This window comes from Halichoerus grypus, chromosome 2, assembly GCF_964656455.1.
Source record: "Halichoerus grypus chromosome 2, mHalGry1.hap1.1, whole genome shotgun sequence".
Lineage (NCBI taxonomy): Eukaryota > Metazoa > Chordata > Mammalia > Carnivora > Phocidae > Halichoerus > Halichoerus grypus.
Window position 1 is genome coordinate 30,689,160 of NC_135713.1, and position 23,766 is coordinate 30,712,925.

General features: G+C 39.2%; 1 protein-coding gene across 1 annotated transcript in view; it reads right to left on the reverse strand.

Moving 5' to 3' along the window:
• The window catches only part of FYB1 (FYN binding protein 1), a 148,067-nt gene extending 129,356 nt beyond the window's left edge, over positions 1–18,711 (reverse strand). Inside the window, exon 1 of the mRNA XM_036111105.2 lies at positions 18,598–18,711. Coding sequence (XP_035966998.2) covers positions 18,598–18,600 — 3 coding nt within the window. The 5' untranslated portion in view covers positions 18,601–18,711. The remainder of the gene's footprint in view (positions 1–18,597) is intronic.
• Positions 18,712–23,766: the final 5,055 nt, after the last annotated feature.

The window sequence follows — 23,766 nt, forward strand, 5'->3', positions numbered from 1 at the left end:
ACTGGACTCCTGTCTCCAGATTAGCAGCCGAAACAGTTAAGGACTACCATTTAAAAAGAAAGTCTCTCCAAATAAAGGAATAGAAATATAACTTGTATAAAATATCATTTATTTTGGACATTTCTTACCCTAAAAGTACACTTAGAGGCATTTTTCTTTGTATGTCGATACCTCAGCATTTTTCGGTCTATCACATGGGGCAGTAAATCTGTCTACAGCGACTTTTAGCAAACTTCATTCACCAAACAATTTGTTGAGCATCTAGAATATGCCAGAGCCATACTGTGCTTTTAGAAAAGTTGGGACTCGTAAGTGTCTGAAGGTTTGATGCTTTGGCAATATTTCCGTTTGTAAGCTCCGAGTGTGCTTTCCTGTATTTTTTCTTCTAAGGTTTTGGGAATTTGGTCCAACAGCCTAGATGGAGTCAAAGCAAGCTTCTTGGGTTGCTCAGATGCAACAAGAGGAAAATTACTCCTAACTAAAGGGGTCCCTGCTCTCTGCCCATGGTCTGGGGGCTCAGGAGTCAGGGGGAAGCACTCCACAGCTGTCCTCATTTTCCCAGCCCCAAGCTGATTCACAGTAACTGAAGAAATTTGGTTCTTTCCTTTTTGCATATCCCCAGAGAAATCCAGATGTTTCTAAGCATTGTTAGAGAGTAGGTGTTTGCTCACCTTTAAATAAGATTTTTGAGCCCCTCAAAACCATTTTGAAGGAATTCAGATCCTTTTGGTTTTAAACTACAGTTTAAAAACATTTTCATTGAGGGTCGAAGCATTTTAAATAACAAATAAAACAGCAACCATCCCGTGAGCTCCTTTCCTGTGCTAGGCAGCGCCAAATGCTTTCCTAAAACACGGGCTCATTTGATATCCATGAGCGCGCGCAAGGGAGAGGCTACCATTGCCCCCTACTTTACAGAGAGGAAAATTAAGCCACTGAGGTGAAGTAGCTTGACCGGGGTAAAGCAGGTAGGAAAAAGTAGAATTTGGAAAGGCACACAGATTAGCTCTGCCGACTGCTCACAACCATTGTGCAAATCTGCCAGACAGATGATCCCAGGGGTGTGTATGGGCAACGCTGCCTACTTGGTAGGAAGATGCAAGAGAAGTGATCAGATACATCATAGAGCCCTCGTCATTCATTATCTTATCCTTCTTTTCCATATTCCCTGATCCGACAGGGTTAAGGTATTAGAGTATAAATAAGACATTAAAGCAATGAAAAAAAAAAACACTTGAAATGGATCAAAATCATCTGATTTTAAACCTTAACTATTTAAAACATGTCAGTTTTGAGAAAGCATAAAGCATTTTGAAGTAATTTAGCTTAAAGAGCTCTTGATTCTACACAAGCTTAAAGAGCTCTTGATTCTACACAAGCAAAAAAGAGCTACTAAAAATTGTCAATATTTAAGTTGGAATTTCAAAAAGGAGGTGTATGGAAGCTTTGCTTTGATACTCTGAACGCTGTAAACACGTGTAGTTTTAGATTCTTGGCTGACTTTGAAACCCACCTCACGGGGCTAGATTTCTCAAATTTTCTCAGAACTGATACCAATATTCTTTGGCTTCTCCTTTCAAAGGCTGTTGATTGTTGTTTATGCCACATGCACAGTTCAACAAGCTGGGTTCCTATCTGTAGAAAACTTAAACCATAGAGCTTTCTATTGTCCTTTAAATAGATAATACTAAACGTTGTGAAGGCTAAATAAAAAACAAGTTAGCTGCCGTAGCTGAGGGTTTACATAAGCCACAAAAAATCAGTGTGTTCTCAAAAAAAAAAGCAGATTTAACAAATTTCATAGAGGTCAAACAAGTAGGTTTGGCAGAATGGTCATGGTTTCCTCTTTACAACTTGTAGAAGAATGCGGCATTTTTGACCCTAAGTATCAAAGATGCTATTATTAAAGTGAACTTTAAAAATGTGTGAACAAAATCAGGTTGCTAAGGGGATGAGTTATTTTTTTTCCATCAAGAAGTCAACATCTAATGGGGAGGGGGAGAGGGCGAGGGGTTCCTAGGATATCTCAGCACTTGTGTGAGAGGTCATTCTTCATCTGTCAAAGAACGAGAAATGAAGGAAAGTGATTTGCATGTTGAAAAAACTCTGAATGTGACATCAATCAAGCTATTTGACCAATATTAATTAACAAGGCACTGGATTAGGAGCTTTTAAAAAGCAGAAACAAATCAAACAGGGATCTGCATTCAGGAACTGCTATTCTGGTTGGGGTAAAACAGAAGTTTCCTGGTAATAGGATGGCACAGTGAAAACACTGAAAGAAGAACGCCCAGTTCTTTTGGGGGAGGCATGGACTTGGGAGTTTGAAAAGCCTCCTTAGCAAGGGTGACCCTTAAGTTAACTGTTGAAATATCAATGTTTCCCAGATGGACAGGGTATACTAAATATTTAAAATACTCCCCTAGAAGGAACAGAGAGACCATTGGTGACACAGTCCAGTGCTGCATTGTCCAATGTTGTAGCCCACATGTGGCTCTTTAAGTTTAAATTTATGTTACTTAAAATTAAACACAATTAAACATGTGTGTTAATTAAATGTATGTTAATTAAAATCAAATAAAATTTGAAATTCAGCCATATTTTAATCGCTCAACAGCCACATGGGGCCATGGCTATTGTGCTAGAAGCGTAGGCATACGACGGCTCCATCCTCAACAGAGATTTCTGTTGGACCGTGCTGGGAAACAGCAAGTAGACAAGCACTGTTAGAGTATAAGGTTTAAGGGTGTGTGTGTGTGGCAAGAGCTAAGCCTGGACACAGAGGTTGCACTGAAAGAACGTGTCGTAACACAGAGTTCAGACCGTATCCACTAGGCCAGGTTTCAGAAAACGTTTTCTGTAAAGGGTCAGATCGTAAATATTTTTGGCTTTTGGGGCCACGTAGTCTTGGCTGAAACTATACAACTCTGCTGTTGTAGCCTGAGATCAACCATTAGATAGTACATAAATGAGAAGTGTGGCTGTGTTCCAACAACATTTTATTTGTGGAAACTGGCAATGGGCTGGACTTGGCCCACAGACCATAGTTTGCTGACCCCTCTGCTAGGCCACTAGGAGCCATCTGAAGGGTTTGAAGCCAGAAAGCTGCCTAATTAGATATATGCTTTAGAAAGACCGTTCTAGTAGCAACGTCATGACGAATTTAAGGAATGTGAGTTGCAAAAGTATAATCCTCCAGTCAAAGAGAATAAGGGCCTGAATTCGGAGTGTAGTCTGTTAAATATAGTTAGAGAGGAGGGAATGTGTATGTGCTTTTAAGCTGGGTGGCAGGGCACTGGCGGCAGTGGGGAAATATTACATGGCGTAGACGTATAAGGTTTGGGTGACTGGAGAGAGGGTGGCTGCATTCACCGGGTTATAGAATATAGAAGGAAGAACAGATTTGGAGAAGGATGATGACTTCAGTTTGGGTCAGGTGGTATTTGAGCTGCCAGTCAGGTGAGTCATCGGAAGGGGGGTAGTGGCTGAAGCCTTGAGAGTGACAGAAAATACCCGGGCAGAGTGAGAGTGGAAGGAAGGCAAAGATGGCTACCTTGCATATCACCACACAAAAGGCGTAAGTTCAAAGGGAGCTGAGAAGGAATTGTTACAGGCACAGAGAGGAGAACCAGGCAAGAATCAAAGGAAGATTTTCAAATGTTATTAAGCAGAGTAAAACGATTCCATCGAGTTTGGCAATTAGGAGGCATTTTTGGGAAGTTGCTCAGAATAGATTTCCTAAAACAGAACAAAAAATCACCACTTAAGTGTCTGAAACTACCCTTTTTGGAATATGATTAAGTGAGGTGACAGCTATGACTTTTCACGGTCTTGGTTTTTCTTTTGGTGTTAAGTATTAGGATTACTTATAAGCGAGAAGATAATTTGGTCCTTGGATCTCACCTTGTAAATGACATAGTCCAGCAATCACTTTATCTGGAGGTGGAAGGGCAGGTGAGATCCTGTCTAGTCACCCGTGAGGTGAGGTGATCTCTGCCCAAATTTCTTGGGTGAACTTCATGCTGTGAGGGTTGGAAAGTTGCTAGATAACCTCTTAAAATGAAACGGAGTTCTGCTTTTAGGGTATGTGAAAACAAAAATGGTGGACTTATGACGAGGGACCCTAGAGCTTTATGTAATGAACAGTCTTGAAACATACAAAAGTTTTATCCTGAAGCCACCTTAATAAAGAAACTAGGTGGTAACCGCTTTAAGATAGAATCATGTGATTTGGGAGTGTTCCATTTCGCAATTTAATGGATTAGTCATCCCTTCAACGGAAGAGTTTCAAATGATGATTTATAGCCACCTTTTAAGAAGTTTATATTAGGAAAATATTTTACATTCCTAATAGATGAATATATCTCACTCAAACTTTTGAGTGATTCACTGTGAAAATTTTGTGTTAAAACATGGAAAAGCTGGCAAAAGCATGCTCATGGTTTTCAAGAGTAATTCTTGACAGATTAAGAATTAGAATTTGTTCTTAAAGGAATTGCTTAATGAATGTCTGAGGAACACACATTTCTGAGCACCTTAATTTTACCTCTATAGCCACTTTAAGGGAAAAATGAAGTTACATGACAATAACACAGCCACAACAACAAAAATAAAGTAAGGAATGCTTTCGTCCCCAGTGACTGATTGGCTTGCTAGGTTAGCCAGCTTTAAGTGGCACAACAGTTTTACTGGGTGGTGACTTCCTTCTCTGTATAAGCTGCTCTCTACTCCTCGGCCAGACTATGCCTTGCTGTAAAGAGTCGCCCCGAGAACATGTAGGTTACTTGAGTAGGCAGAGACATCTCCCCAGTGCAGCAGTAAATAGAACTCTATACAGAGCAGTGCTAAAAAGGAAATCTGGATACTATATACTAGTCTTTTTTACTTTTAGTTTTTGATACTGAAAGAATGGCGATCAGAATCACAACTGGAGGGCGCCTGGGTGGCTCAGTTGGTTAAGCGACTGCCTTCGGCTCAGGTCATGATCCTGGAGTCCCGGGATCGAGTCCCACATCGGGCTCCCTGCTCAGCAGGGAGTCTGCTTCTCCCTCTGACCCTCCTCCCTCTCATGCTCTCTGTCTCTCATTGTCTCTCTCGCAAATAAATAATAAAATCTTTAAAAAAAAAAAAAAAAAAAAAAGAATCACAACTGGAATTTTTAAAGAACTTAATAAATTTGTAAACTTTGTTTAGAAAAAATATGTAGAGAAGGACATCAATGGATATTGTGAAAAAGAAGAGCAATGATGGAAGGGGATGGGGGAGATTAGCCCTATTCAATATTAGAATATATTGTAAAGTAATAATTGTGAATGTATGATACTACAAAAATAAAATATAGATGGCTCAAAAGAGAGCCGTAATATATGCTAATCTAAAAATAACAAAAATAGGGAAAGAAAATATTAAATAGATATTATTTTAACTTCACATTTACTTCTTACATGTATCAGAATAAATTTCAAAGGGACTGTAGAGTTAAGAAGGAAAATCAGCAGAGGACAGACTACAGTATTCATCCAAAAAGGTGTTGGTTTTTATTTTTAATTTTCAAAAAATTTTTAAAGTTTTTTTAGGGGGGGACAGGAGGGGCAGAGGGAGAGAGAGAGAGAATCTTAAGCAGGCTCTGTGCTGGGCGTGGAGCCTGATGTGGGGCTAGATCTCGTGACCCTGAGGCTCAGGCTGTGATCTCAGGGTCGTGGAATGGAGCCCTGCATAGGGCTCTGCACTCAGCTTGGAGTCTGCTTAAGATTTTCTCTCTCCCTCTCCCTCTGCCCCTTCCGCTCATACTCTCTCTCTCTCTCTCAAATAAATAAATAAATCTTTAAAAAATATCAGGAAAAGGCTTATAAAATTTATGATGCAAGAAAGTGAACTTATGAAAACTCCTTGAAGCACATATAATAAAGATACCTCTCAAATATTAGTATGAATACCTCTTTTTACTTTTTAAAGAACAAAAACCTAGTTTTATTCCCACAAAATAAAAATGTCCATTAACATTGCTAAAACTCATCTGGAGAGCCCAGAACGTTCCCTCCTCTTTAGAGACTGCCAAGCACTCATTGTGAACCCGTGGGAAGCAGCAGTGACAAAATCTAAGTGAAAACTGCATGATGTTGAGGTTGGCTTATGTTTTCTGAACTAAGAAGTCTGGGTGTTACAATTATAATCTCTGTGTTTTCCATAATTAAACAGAAATGGATTGGCCTGGATATCCTCATTTCTATCTAGAGTGAGAATTTCGTTTTCAATTGTGTTGTTACTTATTAAGTCAGAAGGATGGTTTTGCCTTAATCAGATCAGGCTCTACAAAATTGCGAGTCCAGTAGCAAATATGAAGCTTAGGGTACACAAGATAGCATGGTGGAAAGCAAAATAATTGGGGAGAAGATACACTGGAATGTCAAAGGGGCTTTATGAACATTTCAAGGCATTGACGAGAGAAATTCTGAAGGCAGGACACAGCAAATCAAGGGTGATTAAGAGTGGGGAGACAGTGAAAAGTGAGAACTTTCTTGAAGAGGTTGGAGCCATGGATAAAAGGAAGTGTCAGAGCCGGTGTGGCTGACCTGAAAGTGAAGTCACGCGAGTTCAGCTACGACAGGGGCAAAGAAAGGTCTCATACTTTGTCTAGTGATACAGCGAGAAAAATATTTCCTAAAATGTTAACAGTGGTTTTCTTTGCATGGTGGGATTTTTACTCTCTCTACATTTTCCTGTATTTTTTTGGAAAAAAAAAAAAGATCATCATCGAGCATCTCATATTTACAAGAGAGGAAAATGATAAAGATAGTTACATTTAGAGGAAAGACGTTATGTGCTGATATATAGTGGATAAACGGAGGCTGTATGAATGCACGGGCCAAGAGTATAGAGCATGGAGTATTGTAGTGAAATTTCCAGCTCGGTGTATCCAGTCTATGTGACACTTAAACTTTCCCTCCTGCTTTTTATTATGAAAAATTACAAGCATATCCAAAAGTTGATATTGAAGTTGAAAGTGAACATCAATATACTCAACCTAGATGCTTTAATTGTTAGCATTTTGCTATTCTTTGCTTTATCACAGCCTTTGTTTTTTGATGCATTTCAGAGTAAATTGCATAAACCAATACCCTATTTAATACTAAATTTTTAACAACCTTCCCCCACGCCTGCACCCCCATGCAACTCAAGACTAGTTCAGAAACCCCCAGTAGGCTGTTATGCATTTAAATCTGATCATGTTTCTTATACCTAGACACTGTTTCCAATCCAAACATGTCCAAAATCAGCTGCCTACCCAGAAGGCAAGGTTTACCAAATCTTACCCTGACTCTTTCTATATATCCAGAACTGTGTAATTTGTTTAACTCATAAAATATTAAAGACAGAAAGGGAAACTATCTAATCCAGGATCACCAATTCCAGTGTTTCCAGGAACCAAGCAGGTAACATTAAAAAATGGGTATCTCATGTAAGAAATCAAATGGATCTGGTAATGGAGACTGGCCAAGCCTCCTTGTAGGGACGCAGCAAGGAGAAACAAAGCTACCCAGAGAGCTTGAGAAAACAGAATTTTCAGTTGGGGCAGGGCTTCTAGCCTCAGCCTACTGGTTCCAAGAGCCCTTTATTGTAACCATCATTTCTCTTTAGTCTTCCCCATGGGTCTAGGGCAAATTTACTAGAATAATTAAAATAGTACACTGTTAAATCAAATCCTTCTCTTAAAGTATTTATAATTGCAGGGTCCATAGCTGTTCAGTTCAGTGCAGACTTTAACAATGGAAACAGTAGTGTAGATACTACAAATGCAAAGATGTGCTATGTGTCTAGTTTTTGCAAGTTACTTGTCCAAGAAAGCAATATTCCCTCATGTCTGGATTTACTCTCTGTCTGTAATGAACCCTGAAAGAGGAGAGAAACCAGTGTTCTCGCTGATCAAAGAGTAGGTATACCATCATTTCTTAGGAATGTCCTGGCAGGTCTTTCTTTTCTTTCTTTCTTTCTTTCTTTCTTTCTTTCTTTCTTTCTTTCTTTCTTTCTTTCTTTCTTTCTTTCTTTCTTCTTTCTTTCTTTTCTTTTCTTTCTTTCTTCTTTCTCTCTCTCTCCCTTCCTTCCTTTCCTTTCCTTTCTTTTCTTTTCTCTTCTTTTCTTTTCTTTTCTTTGATGTGTGTGGCTTACAAGTTAAATAGGAGGATTTACCATGTGGAAGGGAAGAAGAGTGAAAAAATAAGGATGTAGATGTGTCAAGACATAGAGAAGTTATATCTGGGTTTTCTTGCCTAATTAATCATGAAGACGTGGTTATTCTGGCTACTTTCTAGAATTTCCTCCCTCTCTGCATGACCCGCTTATCAAATTCAATGCTTGCTTAAATTGGCTAGCTTTTACATTTACTGAGAACTGAAACCACCTAAGCTCTGTGTAATCAGTAGCTACAGGTGGATTTTGCTTCGAAATCCCAAGTTACAGTAATTCCACCCTCACAACCTTCTCTTTGTTTGCTTGATAATTAACAACAGATAGTTTGGAAATTCCCTCGCTCCCCCACACCCTAGGTAACTAATTTAAACAGTATGTATCTCAGCCCTATTGTGTTGGGGTAGCTATGTTCTGCTATTAAAAAAACTCCACCCAGCCCTGAAATGCTGTCTCATGCTGTTGTGGGTACATGTGATAAAATTAGTTTTTTCGGGTGAATGTCCTCTTGTGATAAAGTAAACACAACTATTTGTCTTTCAAAGTTGCAATGATAAAATTGCTGGTAGTTCTTTGGACTATGTCCAGACATTCACATAACAAGATGTATTCATTTAAGTTAAACCTCCCAAATATCTATCTTATTAAAACACTTCACTATATTTCACACAAATTCTTTCAGTGTCATAGATCAAATTTGGCAGATGTTTATTTCAATTCCACTTTTAACCTCTGCCAGGATTTACATAAGGGTTGAATTTATTGTTGGCTTATCAGTTTGTGAAACTCAAATCTGACTATAGGACAGTGATTCTGAGCTCAGGTTTTACAATTCCACTAGCTGATGTTAAAAAACATAGTAAAATTCTAAAAATGTTAATGAAAGAAGTTAATTTTTACTGAATCAATCTTTTTAAAGAGCATATAACATTTTGGGGAAAAAGTGGGTCTTCTAAAGCAAAGGTTCCAATATGAAAAAAAAAACAGAGAAACATTCTATAAATGCTTTTTAAAATTTTCCTTCTCAAAACACTTATTTTGACTTAAGTTTATTTTGAAGGTGCTTTGCATGTTTTACTTATGAAATAAATATTTCAGAGCAATTTTGTGTAGCTTTTGTTGTGTGACAGGCATTATTCTGAAGATATTCATAGATAAACCAATGTAATCCTTGCAACAACCCTAGTAGGTAGGTATAGTTATTCATCCCTTTTTACACATGGGGAAACTGAGGCACAGAGGAGGTAAATTGTTCAAAGTCACATGGCTGATAATGGGCAACACTGAGATTCAAACCCAGGAAGTCCACCTCCAGACAAGATTTATTTTAGATTTTGTTCACTGAAAGTTTACTCATTTTCATGGAGAATTCCTGAAATACTGGGTAAGAGTTGGCATAAGTGATAATCAAAATGGGTGAGCAGGACATGAATAAGTAATACCAACTTGGACTGGATATTTGAATCATTTAGGGGAGTTTAAAAGGTAAAGAGACCTGCAACCCACCTGAGCTGAATCAGAATCTTTGGAGGAGTGGCTCACATAACAGTGTAATTTAAAGTTTAACAGGCGATTCCAATGTGCAGCCAGGCTGAGAACCATTGGTTCAAACCTCTTTAGCTAAGTCTTGGTGCAGGAGACCTCAAACTTTAGTATGCATCAGAATCACCTGGAGGGCTTGCTAACCCACAAGGGGCTGGGTCCCATTCCTAAAACTTGTTTGGTCAGACTTGGGTAGAACCCAAGAATTTCCATTAAGTTCCCAGGTAATGTTGATGCTGCTGGTTTAGGAAGCACACTTTGAGAACCACTGTCTTAATAGGTTGGGATAGGAGTAAAGGGGGGTGGTGGAGCCCCAGGAGACACTGGACTAATTCTCCCAATAGCTCATCAACCCTGATGACACATTTCCTCCACTTTGTTGATTTGTCCTATACCACAGATCCAGGATGAAGGGGGAAAGGGAAAAAGAAAGATATGAAGTTAAAGGGAAGTGATGGAAAAGAGAAAAAGAAGAGGAATCATCTTCTGGTCAATAAAATAAAGTTTTGTGGCTCTCTCACTGCCCTAACCATATGTCAAGTAGAGATAGGTAAAATATAAATTGAGAAAATTTAAAGGTAAACTTTTCTATATCAGAAACAGAACAGAAACACATGGCTGTGAGTGAAACTAGTGGGCAGGTGAGTTGGGCTGTTGGTTCAGGTTATGAAAGCATTTGTTAGTTCAGCCTCTGTAGGGTAACCTGAAAACCTGAACTAGGGTCACTCTTCGAAGCCAAGGGCAAGGACAGATATGCTTTTTAAAAAAAATCCTAGCTTCATGGAAAGAGACCAAATGATCTGCCACTAAGAATTGCCTTAGGATAGACCAGCAGTTCTCAACTGGGGATGATAATATCTGGAAATGCTTTGTATGTCATCACAACGAAGGGGACAGGGGTACTACTGACATCCAGTAGGTAACGACCAAAGATGCTGCTAAATATCTCGCAAGGCCCAAAAGTGCTGAAATTGAGAAAGCCTGGGCTAGACACAGTCCCAGAGGCAGAGCCTGGGCCAAGGTGCCAGCTGACTTAGGAATGAATATGCTAAATGGGTAGTATTACTGTGAGCCTGGTCATGCGGCTGTCAGTGTAGAGCTGGTTCTGGGCTGGAGTCCTCAGGAAGAAGTAGTAGAGAGGAGCGCAACACTAGAGAAGGCAGTTAGGATGAAAAGATGAGCCAGTCAACAAAAAAAAAACCTTTCAAAATGGGTCTACAACACAAAATTCCAAAATATGGGGAGAAAACTATGAATAAGAAATAAAGACCTAACAAAATCAACAATTAAAAAATGGGTTTACCTTCAATTAAAATGATAGAGCAATCTGAAAATGACTTTCCAGATTCAGGAGTCATCAAGAAACAAATATATGAATAACATCCATAGGAGAATATATGAACATTTGAAACAAAATAGGCAGATAGTAAGTAAAAAGAGGTGAAAACAACCAATTCAAAATTGGAAATAAAAACTTATTCATTGAAACAAAAATTCAGTATATGGGTTAAAACCTGGATTGGGTATGAATAGGGTGAACAACTATCCTGGTCTGTCTAGAACTAAGAAGTTTCTGGGACATAGGACTTTAGTGCTAAAACTGGGAGAGTGCTGGGCAAACTGAGAAAATTGGTCACCCTGGACACAGATGAAGTAAACCTTAGTGGATTGAAAGATGAAGTTGATAAACCGATTTAGAATTCACCACAGGGAGGCACAGGGCTAAAAAATTTGGAAGAGTAATTAAAATCATGGAGGACAGCATGGGATTTTTATCTAATAGGGACTCTAGACAAAAAAACTATGAAGGATAAAATGGTAAGGATAAAATGGTAGAGTAATAGTTTTGAGGAAATCATAGCTAAGAATTTTGCAAAATTAAAAATGTCATTAATCTTTAAATCAGGCAACTATAGCCTGCGGGCCAAATTCAGCTTGCCATGTTTTTATAAATAAAGTTTTATTGGAACACAGCCACACCCATTTGTTTATGCATTGTCTATGGATGCTTTCATGCTGCAGTGGTAGAGCTGAATAGTTGTAACAGAGATCATAGGGACTGCAAAGCCTAAAATATTTACTATTTGGCTCTTTATAAAAATGTTGTAGGCTCCTCTTTAAACTGATACTCTCAGGACCAAGCAGGATAAATAAAAATAAATTCACATCTCTATGAAGTATAGTAAAGCAGCAGAACAGAAAGATTAAGAAACATCTTAAAGGGAATGACAGAATTTCACCTACAGAGAATGACAGATTTGATAGCTCATGTCCTCCAACAATAACTGAAGTCAGAAGCCAGTGGAGTGAGTCTTTAAAGCACTGAGGGAAAGTAACTATCAATTTAGAATAGACACAGGTAAACTATCATTTAAGAATTAAGTAAAAATGAAGACGTTTTCAGTCACACAAAGACCAATATACATTGTAGTATATATTACTCTTTTTCCAATGGGCACCCATCTCTGCCATTACCCCAAATGCATGACGATTATATATCCCTACGTGTCTGTCCTTTTAGCTGAGGTAAGACCATGTGTGACTTATTTTGGCCAATTAAATGTGAGTGAAAATGATATACATCTCTTCCAAGGAGAAGTTTTAAGAACTAGAAATAGGGTTGGAGGGTTGTGTTCTATAGGTAATTACACTGTATTTAGGTCCTTGTTGTGTTTGGGAGAATAATAATGGAAATCCTAAAGAACTGTAGAAATTGCTAGACAGTAGGCAAGAGCATATGTACTTGAGCAAAAGGATATATGAATCCAGAGCAGACGAGTAAGACGTAAGAAGCAAACATGGAGTCTTATAAAAAGTATTGTCCAGTAGGATAGAATTGGGAGCCTAGAAACAGAGTCACATATATATGGGAAATAGACATATGACCAAGGAGGCATTAGAAAGTGGTAGGAGAAAAAAAACAGATGAAAATAAATAGTACTAAATTGGTTATCCACATGGGAATATATTAGATGACTACCTCACATCGCAAGTATAAATAAAATCTTGATGATTAAAGACCTAAACATGAAAATCAAATCTTTAAAAGGTTGAGTGAAAAGCAAAAGGTTAGGAAATAGCTTTAATATCTGGGGGTAGGGAATAACTTCTTTAAAAGGACATTAAAAATGATAAAAGGCCTATTTTTAAATTTGTTAGCATTAAGATTTAAAACTTCCATATAAAAAAGAGACACAAAAGAATAAAGTAAAAAAGAAACCAGGGAGCATAAAATTCACAATGCACATAATTGACTCAGAACGCCTAGAATTGGATAATAATTTTCTATAAATCAACATGAAAAGATGATCTATAAGAAAATGGACAAACCACCTGAAAAGGATTTACAGAAGGGGTTGCCTGAATGGTCAATAAACTTAAGAAAACATGTTCCATCTTCGTAATAATAAGGAAAATTAAAACAACAATGAAGTGGGGTTTTACATATAACAAATTCTCAGAAGTCTCTCAGTAAACCTGGACGATACTGGTTTTAAGAATGATGGAGGGGGCGCCTGGGTGGCTCAGACAGTTAAGCATCTGCCTTCGGCTCGGGTCATGATCCCACGGTCCTGGGCTCGAGCCCCGCGTCGGGCTCCCCGCTGGGCGGGGAGCCTGCTTCTGCTTCTCCCTCTCCCTCTGTCTGCTGCTTCCCCTGCTTGTACACTCTCTCTCTCTGTCAAAAATAAATATAAAATCTTTAAAAAAAAAAAAGAATGATGGAGAGAGGAGGGCCCCTGGGTGATTCAGTCCTTAAGCCTCTGCCTTCAGCTCAGGTCATGATCCCAGGGTCCTGGGATCGAGCCCCGCATCGGGCTCCCTGCTCCGCGGGAAGCCTGCTTCTCCCTCTCCCACTCCCCGTGCTTGTGTTCCCTCTCTGGCTGTGTCTCTCTCTGTCAAATAAATAAAAATAAAATCTTTTTTTTAAAAAAAAGAATGATGGCGAGAAATGGCAACTGATACACAGGCTGGTGAGAGGTTAAATTGTCATGATGACTTTGGAGAACCATTTGCTAACATTCAGTAAACTTGAAGGTGCCCATGCCCTCTATGTAGAAACATATTCATTCTAGGACTGTTTGAAATGGAAAATATTGACAATAAATTAAATGTTGGGAGAATAGGTGAACAAATTGCCATATAATTACGTAGCAAGTCAATAAACTGAACCAGACCTGCATGTGTCCAAATGGATATATCTTGAAGACATACCAATGTAGGGTAAAAAAAAGGCATTTGCAGAAATCATAAGTAAATAAAAACAGACAAAACAATACTGTATGTTATTTTATAGATACTGGCAAATGAAATAAAAACATAAAAACGTGACTGGGTAGGCGAGATGCTGCTTTCAGAGCAGGCGTCTCCCTGCTGTTGGAGGGAGGGGCATGGAACTGGGAAGGGCAAAAAGAGAACTTCAACTTTGTCTTTTTTATTTTTCTGAAAAGATGGCAAAATGGCAATATTATGACAAAATGGTAGTATGTGTGAAATCTTGGTGGTATGTGAGAATTTGTTATTTGTTTCATAACATACCATAATATTTTATTTTATTAAAATTTTTTAAAAATAATTTATTTCTTTATTTGAGAGAGAGCAGAAGCAGGTGAGAGAGAGAGAGAGAGTGAGCATGAAGGGGGTGGGGTAGGGGCAGAGGCAGAGGGAGAAGCAGACTCCCTGCTGATGCAGGGCTCCATCCCAGGACCCTGGGATCATAACCTGAGCCAAAGGCAGACCCTTAACCCACTGAGTCACCCAGGTGCCCCCATACCATAATATTTTTAAAAAGAGAATGACATGAGAGGACAGAAAGGGCAGATGGAATCTAACTTGGAGAATTAGGGAAGTGATACTGAACTTACCAAATCAAGAGCTAGAGTCCCACACCCCTTACTTTAAGGACAAGGGTGTCACACGTTTAATATATGCCAAAATGTGCTCCAAGAAGTGGCTCTCATGTCCTCCTACATGTCTTGACATGTGGATGAAAGAGAGATCCCCTAGTATTTGAACCTCTCATCCTTGGCTTAAAACTGGCTTGTCATAACCCAGGATTTTTTTTTTTTTTTTTTTTTTTAACACATCAGGCTAGATCTTGCTGCAAAAAGGCAGGTGTCCCTTTTTGCAGAGGAGGATATAAGCCAGGTAGTGGGGATGCATGAAGAGGTGAGCGGATTTCCATGTGGGGATATTAGCATATTATTCAGGACCCCTCCAGCTTACATGATAAGAATTCTCCTTGAAAGAAAATGGTTGGAAGCCCAGCTCTTAAGGTGATCCTTCTAGCTCACCTTTTATGTTCTCTGACTTCCCTGGGACACCAGCTTCCAGCTAGGCTGTCACTGCGGCCACTCAAGTTATTTGAAGGTCTCTAAACCTATTCCCTTCAGAAACCCTATACTATTTATTCTCTAACTTGATGGTGTTCAAATTTGGGCCACAATTTCAAAAAGACAAGAGAGAAAAAGTCAATATTTAAGCCCCAGGCACGGGCAAGGCTGCCTGCAGAGTACGCATGTCACTTTAGAAGTAGCCCTACTTTCTTTCTTTCTTTTTTATTTTTAAAGAGTTTATTTATTTATTTTATTTGAGAGAGAGAGACACACACAGTGCACACGCATGAGCTGGGGGGAGGGGCAGAGGGAGAGAATTTCAAGCGGACTCCATGCCCAGTGTGGAGCCCGGCATGGGGCTGGATCCCACGACCCTGGGATCATGACATGGGCCGAAACCAAGAGTCTGACGCTCAACCAACTGAGCCACCCAGTCGCCCCAGAAGTAGCCCTATTTTCAAAATGTAAACCAGATAATGGCATTCACTCCTTTGCTTCGGATCCTCCAGTGACTGCTAGAGGGAACAAAATAAGATCGAATCCCTTGACTACTGCCTATTTCTTAAAATCACCTCTGGCCACTTTCATCTTCCCTTGTTTATCCTCTAGCCATCCTGGTCTTCTTGCAGATCCAAGCCCTCCCCGTCTCACAGCTTTTGCACCTGCCATTTCCTCTGCTCAAAGCGGTTCTTATGGCCACATTTCCCGTGCCTGGCTCATTCTTGCTGTTTGGTGCAGCAGTTCTCAACCCTCGCTGTGCCGCGCCTCCCACTTCAAGGTTTTGATTGAACTGGTCTCAGTTGGGGCCTCGGGAATGGGTATGACTTATAAGCTGCTCAAGTGATTCTCACGGGCAGCCAGAGTTGAGAACCAGTGCTTTAGTGTAGACAGCACTTTATCAGGGACCAGAGCCCTAGAGAGGGTATCTCCTTTCTCTGTTCTATCTCAGCTCCTTCTTTACCTTCTTTCTGAAGTCACTACAAGGTATTTGACTTGTTTACTTTGTTTCGCTTTTGATCCATCACTTCTACCAAACAGTGATTCTCGAGTGCCTATCAGCAGCGGCATCTGAAAACTTACTAGAAATGCAAAATCTTCAGCCCTGTCCCTGACTGAGAGGCATACTAACGTTGGAGACCCACTGCACTGAGTGTAAGCTCTAGGGACCTGGGACCCCACCTGCGTTGTTCGCCCTGCATTCTCTTCTAGCCAAAACCCAACGTGGGGTAGAGGCTCAACAAACCTTGGTTGAATGAGCCAGTGAGAGCACATTTCTTTTGTCAGTAGCTCACATGTCAACTGAAAGTCCAATGAAAGGAGCAAAACAAACAAAATCTCTAAAACCAACTTTCACTCCATTTCTTAAAACCTTCTAAGTGTATTCATAGAAGATTTTTTCCTCACCCATCATGACCATACAAAAATTGGTGCATTATTAGATATCTGCTTCTCCTTTTTTTTTTCCAGAAAATTCAGCAACTTGAAATGTACCTAAAATTACTTGTCATGTAGATGGGTAGTATTCTATTTTTTTTTTTTTTTTTCATTTTAGGACCGTGAGGTGAGAGTTAATTTGTCTAGGTTCACAGATCAAGTCAATTTCCACAGGGGCAGATGTTTGAGAATTAGAATCCTATTGCCATGTCCTTCTACTTCTAAAATGTGCAATCATGTTATAAAGAACATAGGCCACGTTATAAAAAACATGGGCCACTTCTAAAATGTAGAATCATGTTATAAAGAATGTGGGCCAACGTAAGGCCAACTCCATACCTGTCCTGAGCAGCAATGTGTATAAATGAATATATTGCCTCTATTACCATAAAGAAAGAAAAATAAGAAGCAATCTAAATGTTTAACTATATGGAAATGATTAAGTCATGGAAAAATGATTCATCATGAAAAATGATATCATAACTCAGATATTTCAAGATATTTTAAATAAAAAAAGCAGGTAAGGAAATGGTTTATAAAGTATAATAGCACTTATAGAAAAATCGTATTTTTAAAATATGTTTTAAAATGATGAAATTCTGGAAAGATCTGTACTCACATCACAGGGATTGCCCCCAAGTGTTGAAACTATAGAAAATATATATTGTTTCATTTCTGCATATGTATATTTCTAAGAAATTTTCTCTAATAGTATGGGTTACTTTTGTAATAGGGAGATGGTAATCCCCTAAGAAAACATTGCTTAAGTACTGCACCAAATACCCACTATCCAGTTAAACTTTTTTTCTGGTATTATCATCTCGTTTTCCCTAAAAAAACCCAAATCACTCAGTAAACCTCACTTATTTTTGAAAAGGCTATCAGTAATTAAGGTCAAGCTTTCTTCTAAGAATCTGGGACCTAAAGACCCAGTTGGAAACACTCCCAGGACTTGTAAGTCCCATCTTGACAGGTGACTGCCTTTCTCCACATGAGTGTGGCTGCAGGTAGGATCCCCGTGCCACCATTTCCTCCATGGCTGAGCATTCCTCCCCGCTATGACTCCGCACCCTGACCCCGTCTCTTCTCCTCCCTTTCTCCTCTATGGCAAGGTTAGTCTCTCTCACCTCTGTACTTCCCAATTCTGGCTCAAGAGGCCCCCGCCTTACAGACACATCCCATGAAGACCTTGCTCTCTACTCCAATGCCTGCAGTGCATTCCGCCCCTAGCTGTGTACCTGCAGGAGTCATTACCTCAATCCCTGTCTTTACACCAGGGGCTGGCAGAGGAAGCAATCCCCTTCCTCACAAGAGAAGGGATAACCAAGTTTCCAGCCTTCTGGGGACTGGGGAGTAGTGGAGGGGGTGTATGGACTAGAGAGTTAGCTCTCTTCTAGACTCTGGGAGCGTAAGAACACTACCAGTATAAGAACACAGGCAATTTTTACAGAGAAATAATAGGAAACCATGTACTAACACTGCAGTTCAGCTATATTATGGGTTAAGTGAGTTGTTATGGTACCATTGGGAACCCAGTTACTCTTTTAAGTGTGCTCCAAATAATGACTTTCAATTAACTTTGGGAACACAACCTGTCCCTAAGGTTTGGACTATTTGGGTTTTGTTTGCTTCTCTTAGCTAAAATAATAAAATGCATTTTTAAACAAAAGAGCTCCTTTACAAAATCCACTGTGTTGTCAAAATGGCACTCATCATCAGCAATACTTACTGCCCAACATTTATCATTGGAGTTCTCCTCCGGGATCCCAAAAGCTTATAATAGGAAACTTGACTCCGTTACTGATCCTGGCACCTCTCTATCTTGAGAGGCAAAGACAAAGAATGCAACTTTTCTTTCCGTAAGTCATAGCCCTTCCTCTATTCTAAAGGCTAGAATCAGAAACGGGAAATCCTGAAGCCACAGACTCTCAACTGGTGTAACACTCAGCAACTTTATTTGCAAATGGAACAACAACAGGTCAAGCAAACATTCCAAAGGCTTGGAGGACTTGGCCAAGAAGCCTCCCCACCCCGCTCTGCTCTACCTAGAGTAGATGGGATGTTTGCCAGGGGACCAGGGAGAGTCATAAAATCTCTTACTTACCATTTTACTGAAAAGAGTTGATGTGCCTGGCACACGGCGACCCCGAAGATGCTGTAAGGCGGACAGTGAATGTGCAAGTTAGCTTTGCAGAGTGCACTTCCTTTTTTGAACTGTGTGGTCTGTCCAGTCTTCACACATTGATATGTAGGGTTTATTTGCATGTTATCTCAGCCCTCAGAGCATTTGTATAACTGACCAGGTTTATCAAGTTATTATGCTTTAATAATATGAGGACAGGTACTTGGGAGAGGTTTGAAGTCTGAAAGATGACATGGAATTTTTTAAGAAGTGCCTGGGTATTACATTTTGTGAACACAATTAACCTGTTTTTTTTTTAATTTTTATTTAAGATTTTATTTATTTATTTTTGTGTGAGAGAGAGAGAGCAAGGGGTGGGGTGCAGAGGGAGAAGCAGACTCCCTGTTGAGCAGGGAGCCCGAGGTGGGGCTTGATCCCAGGACCCTGAGATCATAACCTGAGCTGAAGGCAGACGCTTAACTGACTGAGCCCCCCGGGCGCCCATGATTAACCTGTTTTATATAAAATCTATATTTGTGAATCTATCTATCTATCTATGAATGAAGGACACAATCTAAAATGTTAACAGTGATTGACTTAGGTTAACGTTTTATTACAAATAATTCTTGTTTTGTACTTTGCTGACTTTCTGACTTTTCTGTTTTGAGTATATATACTTTTTAAAAATGTAACTATGATCTTAAAAAGAATAAAAGGAACACGATAACAATCCCAAATGTATTTAAATCTATCTCACCAATATTTAAATGGTGGAGATATCCATAAACTTATCATAGGATGGCATTCGTTTCATTAAAAATATAAATTGTATGTGAATCTAGCTTCATGTGTTAGGTTTTTAGCAATTTTTATTAGCATCACCTATCTCAATTTCTCATGCTGGTAAACTATATTCTTAAAGCATGGTGTTTGATCCCAAATCCCATCAATTATCTGCAATACCTGTCTGAACACATTCTGGTACCAGGATTTATCCCCTTTATTTTGAATACATAGCCTGACACTAAAGTAATTTCAAGGGCAGAAGATCATTTTTGTTGTCTCTTGAAAAGGAAAGGCAACTGATGCCTTAATTTTGGGTTGCAAATTTCTAGATCTTCTTGTAAGTACTACCACCTAGGAGCGGAGCACCAGATTTTTTCACTTGATGCTGAGCTAATACTAATTACTGCTATGACAATCCAAATCCTATATTAAAAAAAGATGTTTCCTATTATTTATTTTTTTAAATGAAAATGCTTTTCAAAATGCAGATGTGATTAGCAATATGGGCAGCATCATTGCCAGGACAAGGAGTGGAGATAGAGCAGGGGGCAAGTTCCAGAGGTGGAAAAGAACCTGATACTGCCTTGAAACCTGTGGGTATTTTAAAGAGGGTGTGGTCGGGAACTAGGTGGGTAGTCAGGAAACTGAAATTGCCGTCTCTGGCACGTAATAAATGCTCAGTGAATAAAAGGAGGATACAAAATGTTTGTTAGCGGAAGGCCTTGAAAGGGAGACATTCTTTAGCTTAACCAAAACGCCTCGTATCTACTATCTGCTGAAACAGTTTTTTCACAGTGCAGGTACAGTTCAGAGCGTAAAGCAGTGGTTTTCAACCTGGATGCACATTAAAATCACCTGGGATGCTTTTAAAAATCCCAGTTCCCAGGCTTCACCCAGACCATCAAATCAAAATCTCTAGGCTTGAGACACAGTCATCAGTATTTTTTAGTTTCCCAGGAAATTCCAAGGCGCATGCAAGCCTCTCTAGAAGGAGGAGCAGATGACTCCTGCCAGCAAGATGGTGAACAGATCACCAGGGAAGGCTCGCAGGTAGAAAGAACCCTGATACTCCGACGTGGTTTACTACTGAGTTTAACAACATATTTTCACCAGGCAGTCCATAATAATTACTTATTCTTGGTCATTCTATGATTTTTCTCTCTGTACCAGTAAGTTGGACAAAAATGACAGCATGAGCAGAAATCTAGCAATTTCCATTAACAGTGTAGCTGACTAGATAAGTCTCTGGTTAAGACAACTCCGAATTTCAATTCGTTCATCTGCATTCCATTTCAACTTGTGCTTATTTCCAAATGAAACTTAAGGTAATTTTTAGTTGTTACTGACATACATTCAGCAGTCTGTCAAAAATATATATTTAAAAGAAGTAATTTGACTAAGAGAAAACAGGTAAGGACTCAAGCTCCCAATCCTAATTTATCATCCACCAATGAGTTTTTATTTTTGGAGTGTAATCACTTTACTTAAGATATATTTCAAATATCACATATGTGAGTATATAAGCCCCTGAGCAGGAAGGCGAAACAGGAAATGCAATAAAGATGACGGACAATATAGAGATACCATCTAAAGAAGATAAAGCTCTATTTTCCTGGTATGGGCACTGCAATTATTCCTGCTAGTGAAAGGGAGAAGTAGCTGAGAGGATGCAAGAGTCGTTAGAATTCTTTAACTACTGGGCATGCATTCTCTTTTCCTAAATTTGCATTCCAGGGAACGGTTTTTGTTCAGGCAAGGATAAAATGAGTCCGCCATGTTGGTATTCACCGGTGACCGCTAGGGGGAGACAGTGAGGCCCAAAGATGTGGGGTGGGTCACAGAAACCAGCTTCATTTTTCAAAGTCAATTGACAAGAAGATGGAGGGAAACAGCATTAATAAAAATTTAGGTAACACTACTTACTGAGCATTATTTAAAAGCATTGTCAGTGTTGTATCTATCAGGGTCTTAAAAGGAGCCTGGTTAAAATGGTTAGCATAGAGGGTTAGAATGACTTATAAACTCTTACATAATTTCACCTTTATATCCCAAATGGCTAACATTTTAGAGAAGAAACAAATGATCACCTCCTTTATGTGCCCAATGCTAACATGCCCCGGGCAAGACCCCAGAGATAGGAGAACAGAGGGATGTTGAGTCTCACCTCTTCCAGGAAGCCTTCTCTTCTGCGCACTCCCTCTTCTCCCCCTTTTTCTGGACGCCTGCAGACTGCACCACCAAATGAAGCTCTTTGATATGTTTGCCTTTTATGGTTCTCCCATTGTATGGGCTGCATTAAGTTTGGCTCCCTAACTAGATTTGAAACTCTTCCAGTGCGAATTAATTTGCATACTTCCTTCTGTCATCCTAAGATCCTAGAGCAACTTTTATTTTTCTAAACCTTTTTTTTTTTGGCTCATGGGTTCCTTTCAGAATCTGATAAAAACATTACACCGTTTTGCACACGAAGCCCGCAAGCGTACGGCCTCCCTTGAAACCCACTATTTATGAGAAGCTGTAGGAAAACTCTTGGCTAAAATATTATCAAATACTAGGAGATGGTCACTACATTACTGCCCTTTGACGATGAAATTAAAGCACAGCAATGTGGAGTGACCCCTCGAGTTTCCAAACTGGGAAAAGCGTCAGCTAAAACTTCATTATTTGGTAAACTTGTCTCTTTCTATCAGCATGCAATTGAACTGCGCCAGCAAAGAACTCAAACTCACAAAATAGATTCGTAGAAATTCAAGGAAATTCTAGTCTCCCTGTTTGGATAGATATGGAATAGCCAAGTGGAAAGTAGCAGGAAGAAAGCAGGATAAAAACAAGCATGTTTAAAAAGGGTGTGCAAGAGGAAATGGGCAGTTCCTTGGTTTGCCTTATTTCTCTTTCACTTTTTGTTTTGAAAACAGAGTGGATTTTAGCTCTTGTACTTTATATTTTTGATGAAAGCAGGCCTTAACCCATTCAGAACATCAATGCTCTGGAAGAAATAACTTATTTATTTTTTTAAAGATTTTATTTATTTTGGGGGGGGTGAGTGGGAAGAGAGCCAGTGGAGGAGAGAGAAGGAAAGGGAGAGAATCCCAAGCAGACTCCATGCCCAGTGTGGAGCCTGATGCAGGGCTCCATCCCATGACCTTGAGATCATGACCTGAGCTGAAACCAAGAGTCAGACTCTTAATTGGCTAAGCCACCCAGGAGCCCCTGGAAGAAATAACTTACTAATCAACTTTAGTAAAAAATGAACTCATCCCCCAACAGAAGGAGAGTTCCCACTATATTTCAACAGGACGAGTAAATTGTTTTTAAATTCATGGAGAACAGGGAACGATTTTCTTTACAAGTTAAACCCAACCCCAGGCAAGCATTTACTGATCTCTAAAAGAACTGCTGAGACAGGACAATGGAGAAATAATCTAAACTTTATTTAAGGGGTCTTTTATCAAACCAACTAACTTGAAAAGCAAAGAGACAAAGAACAAAGCATATAGAATTCTGTGTTATTTATTAATATACTTATTACTTTCTTTTGCTCTTTTGGCTATAATTTTTATCTTACTATCTCTTGGGTTTTGGGGAGCTTGTAAGGCTCTGCAAGTTCTCTTGAATCTTGCTGTTTTCTACTCATGGCTCTTGCTATTCTCTTTTCATGGCTTCGCACCTCTTTGGTCCTTATATGGTCTTCTCAGAGGCAGAATCTAAGTTGTAATCTTTTTGTCTCACTAGATCTCCAAGTCAAGGATGTTTAACTGACATCATCAAAATACACACTCTCATTGGGTTGGTCATTGGGCTTGACAATTTGTTAATAATAATTTGTACTTTAACGAGTAAAAGAAAAGGTCATATGTGAAAAATGTATTTCTGCTTTTGTTTCCTTCCTTCCTTCCTTCCTTCCTTCCTTCCTTCCTTCCTCTTTCCTTCCTTCTCAGTTTCCTTCCCAATAGTAAGGTTAGGCCAGAAAGGTTGGAAAATAAACAGATGTGCCTTGGGATTTTACAGACTCAGAGAAGATGACAAAGGGGAAAATGGATCTCTCTGCCATTTCTTGAGTTCTTATTCTTTCCCACTGCCAACTAATTGCAAGTATGAATATACTCATTTTCCTAGTTTGTTGTCTGTTTAATTTTAAAATAGGAATATTTCCATTTCAGTACAGGATACATAGTGGTGAAGACTTACATTCTTTTCTTTCTCTTTTTAAATACCCTGATTTTTCAGGCAAGAAGCCTACCTAAATATAAAATTATCTATGACCTAATATAAAATTAGCCATACCTGGGTGTAACCTAGTGACAATTTTTCTTTTGATCAGAAGAATGCAAATGTTGCTATTTTAAATTCTATAGTAACTTTCAG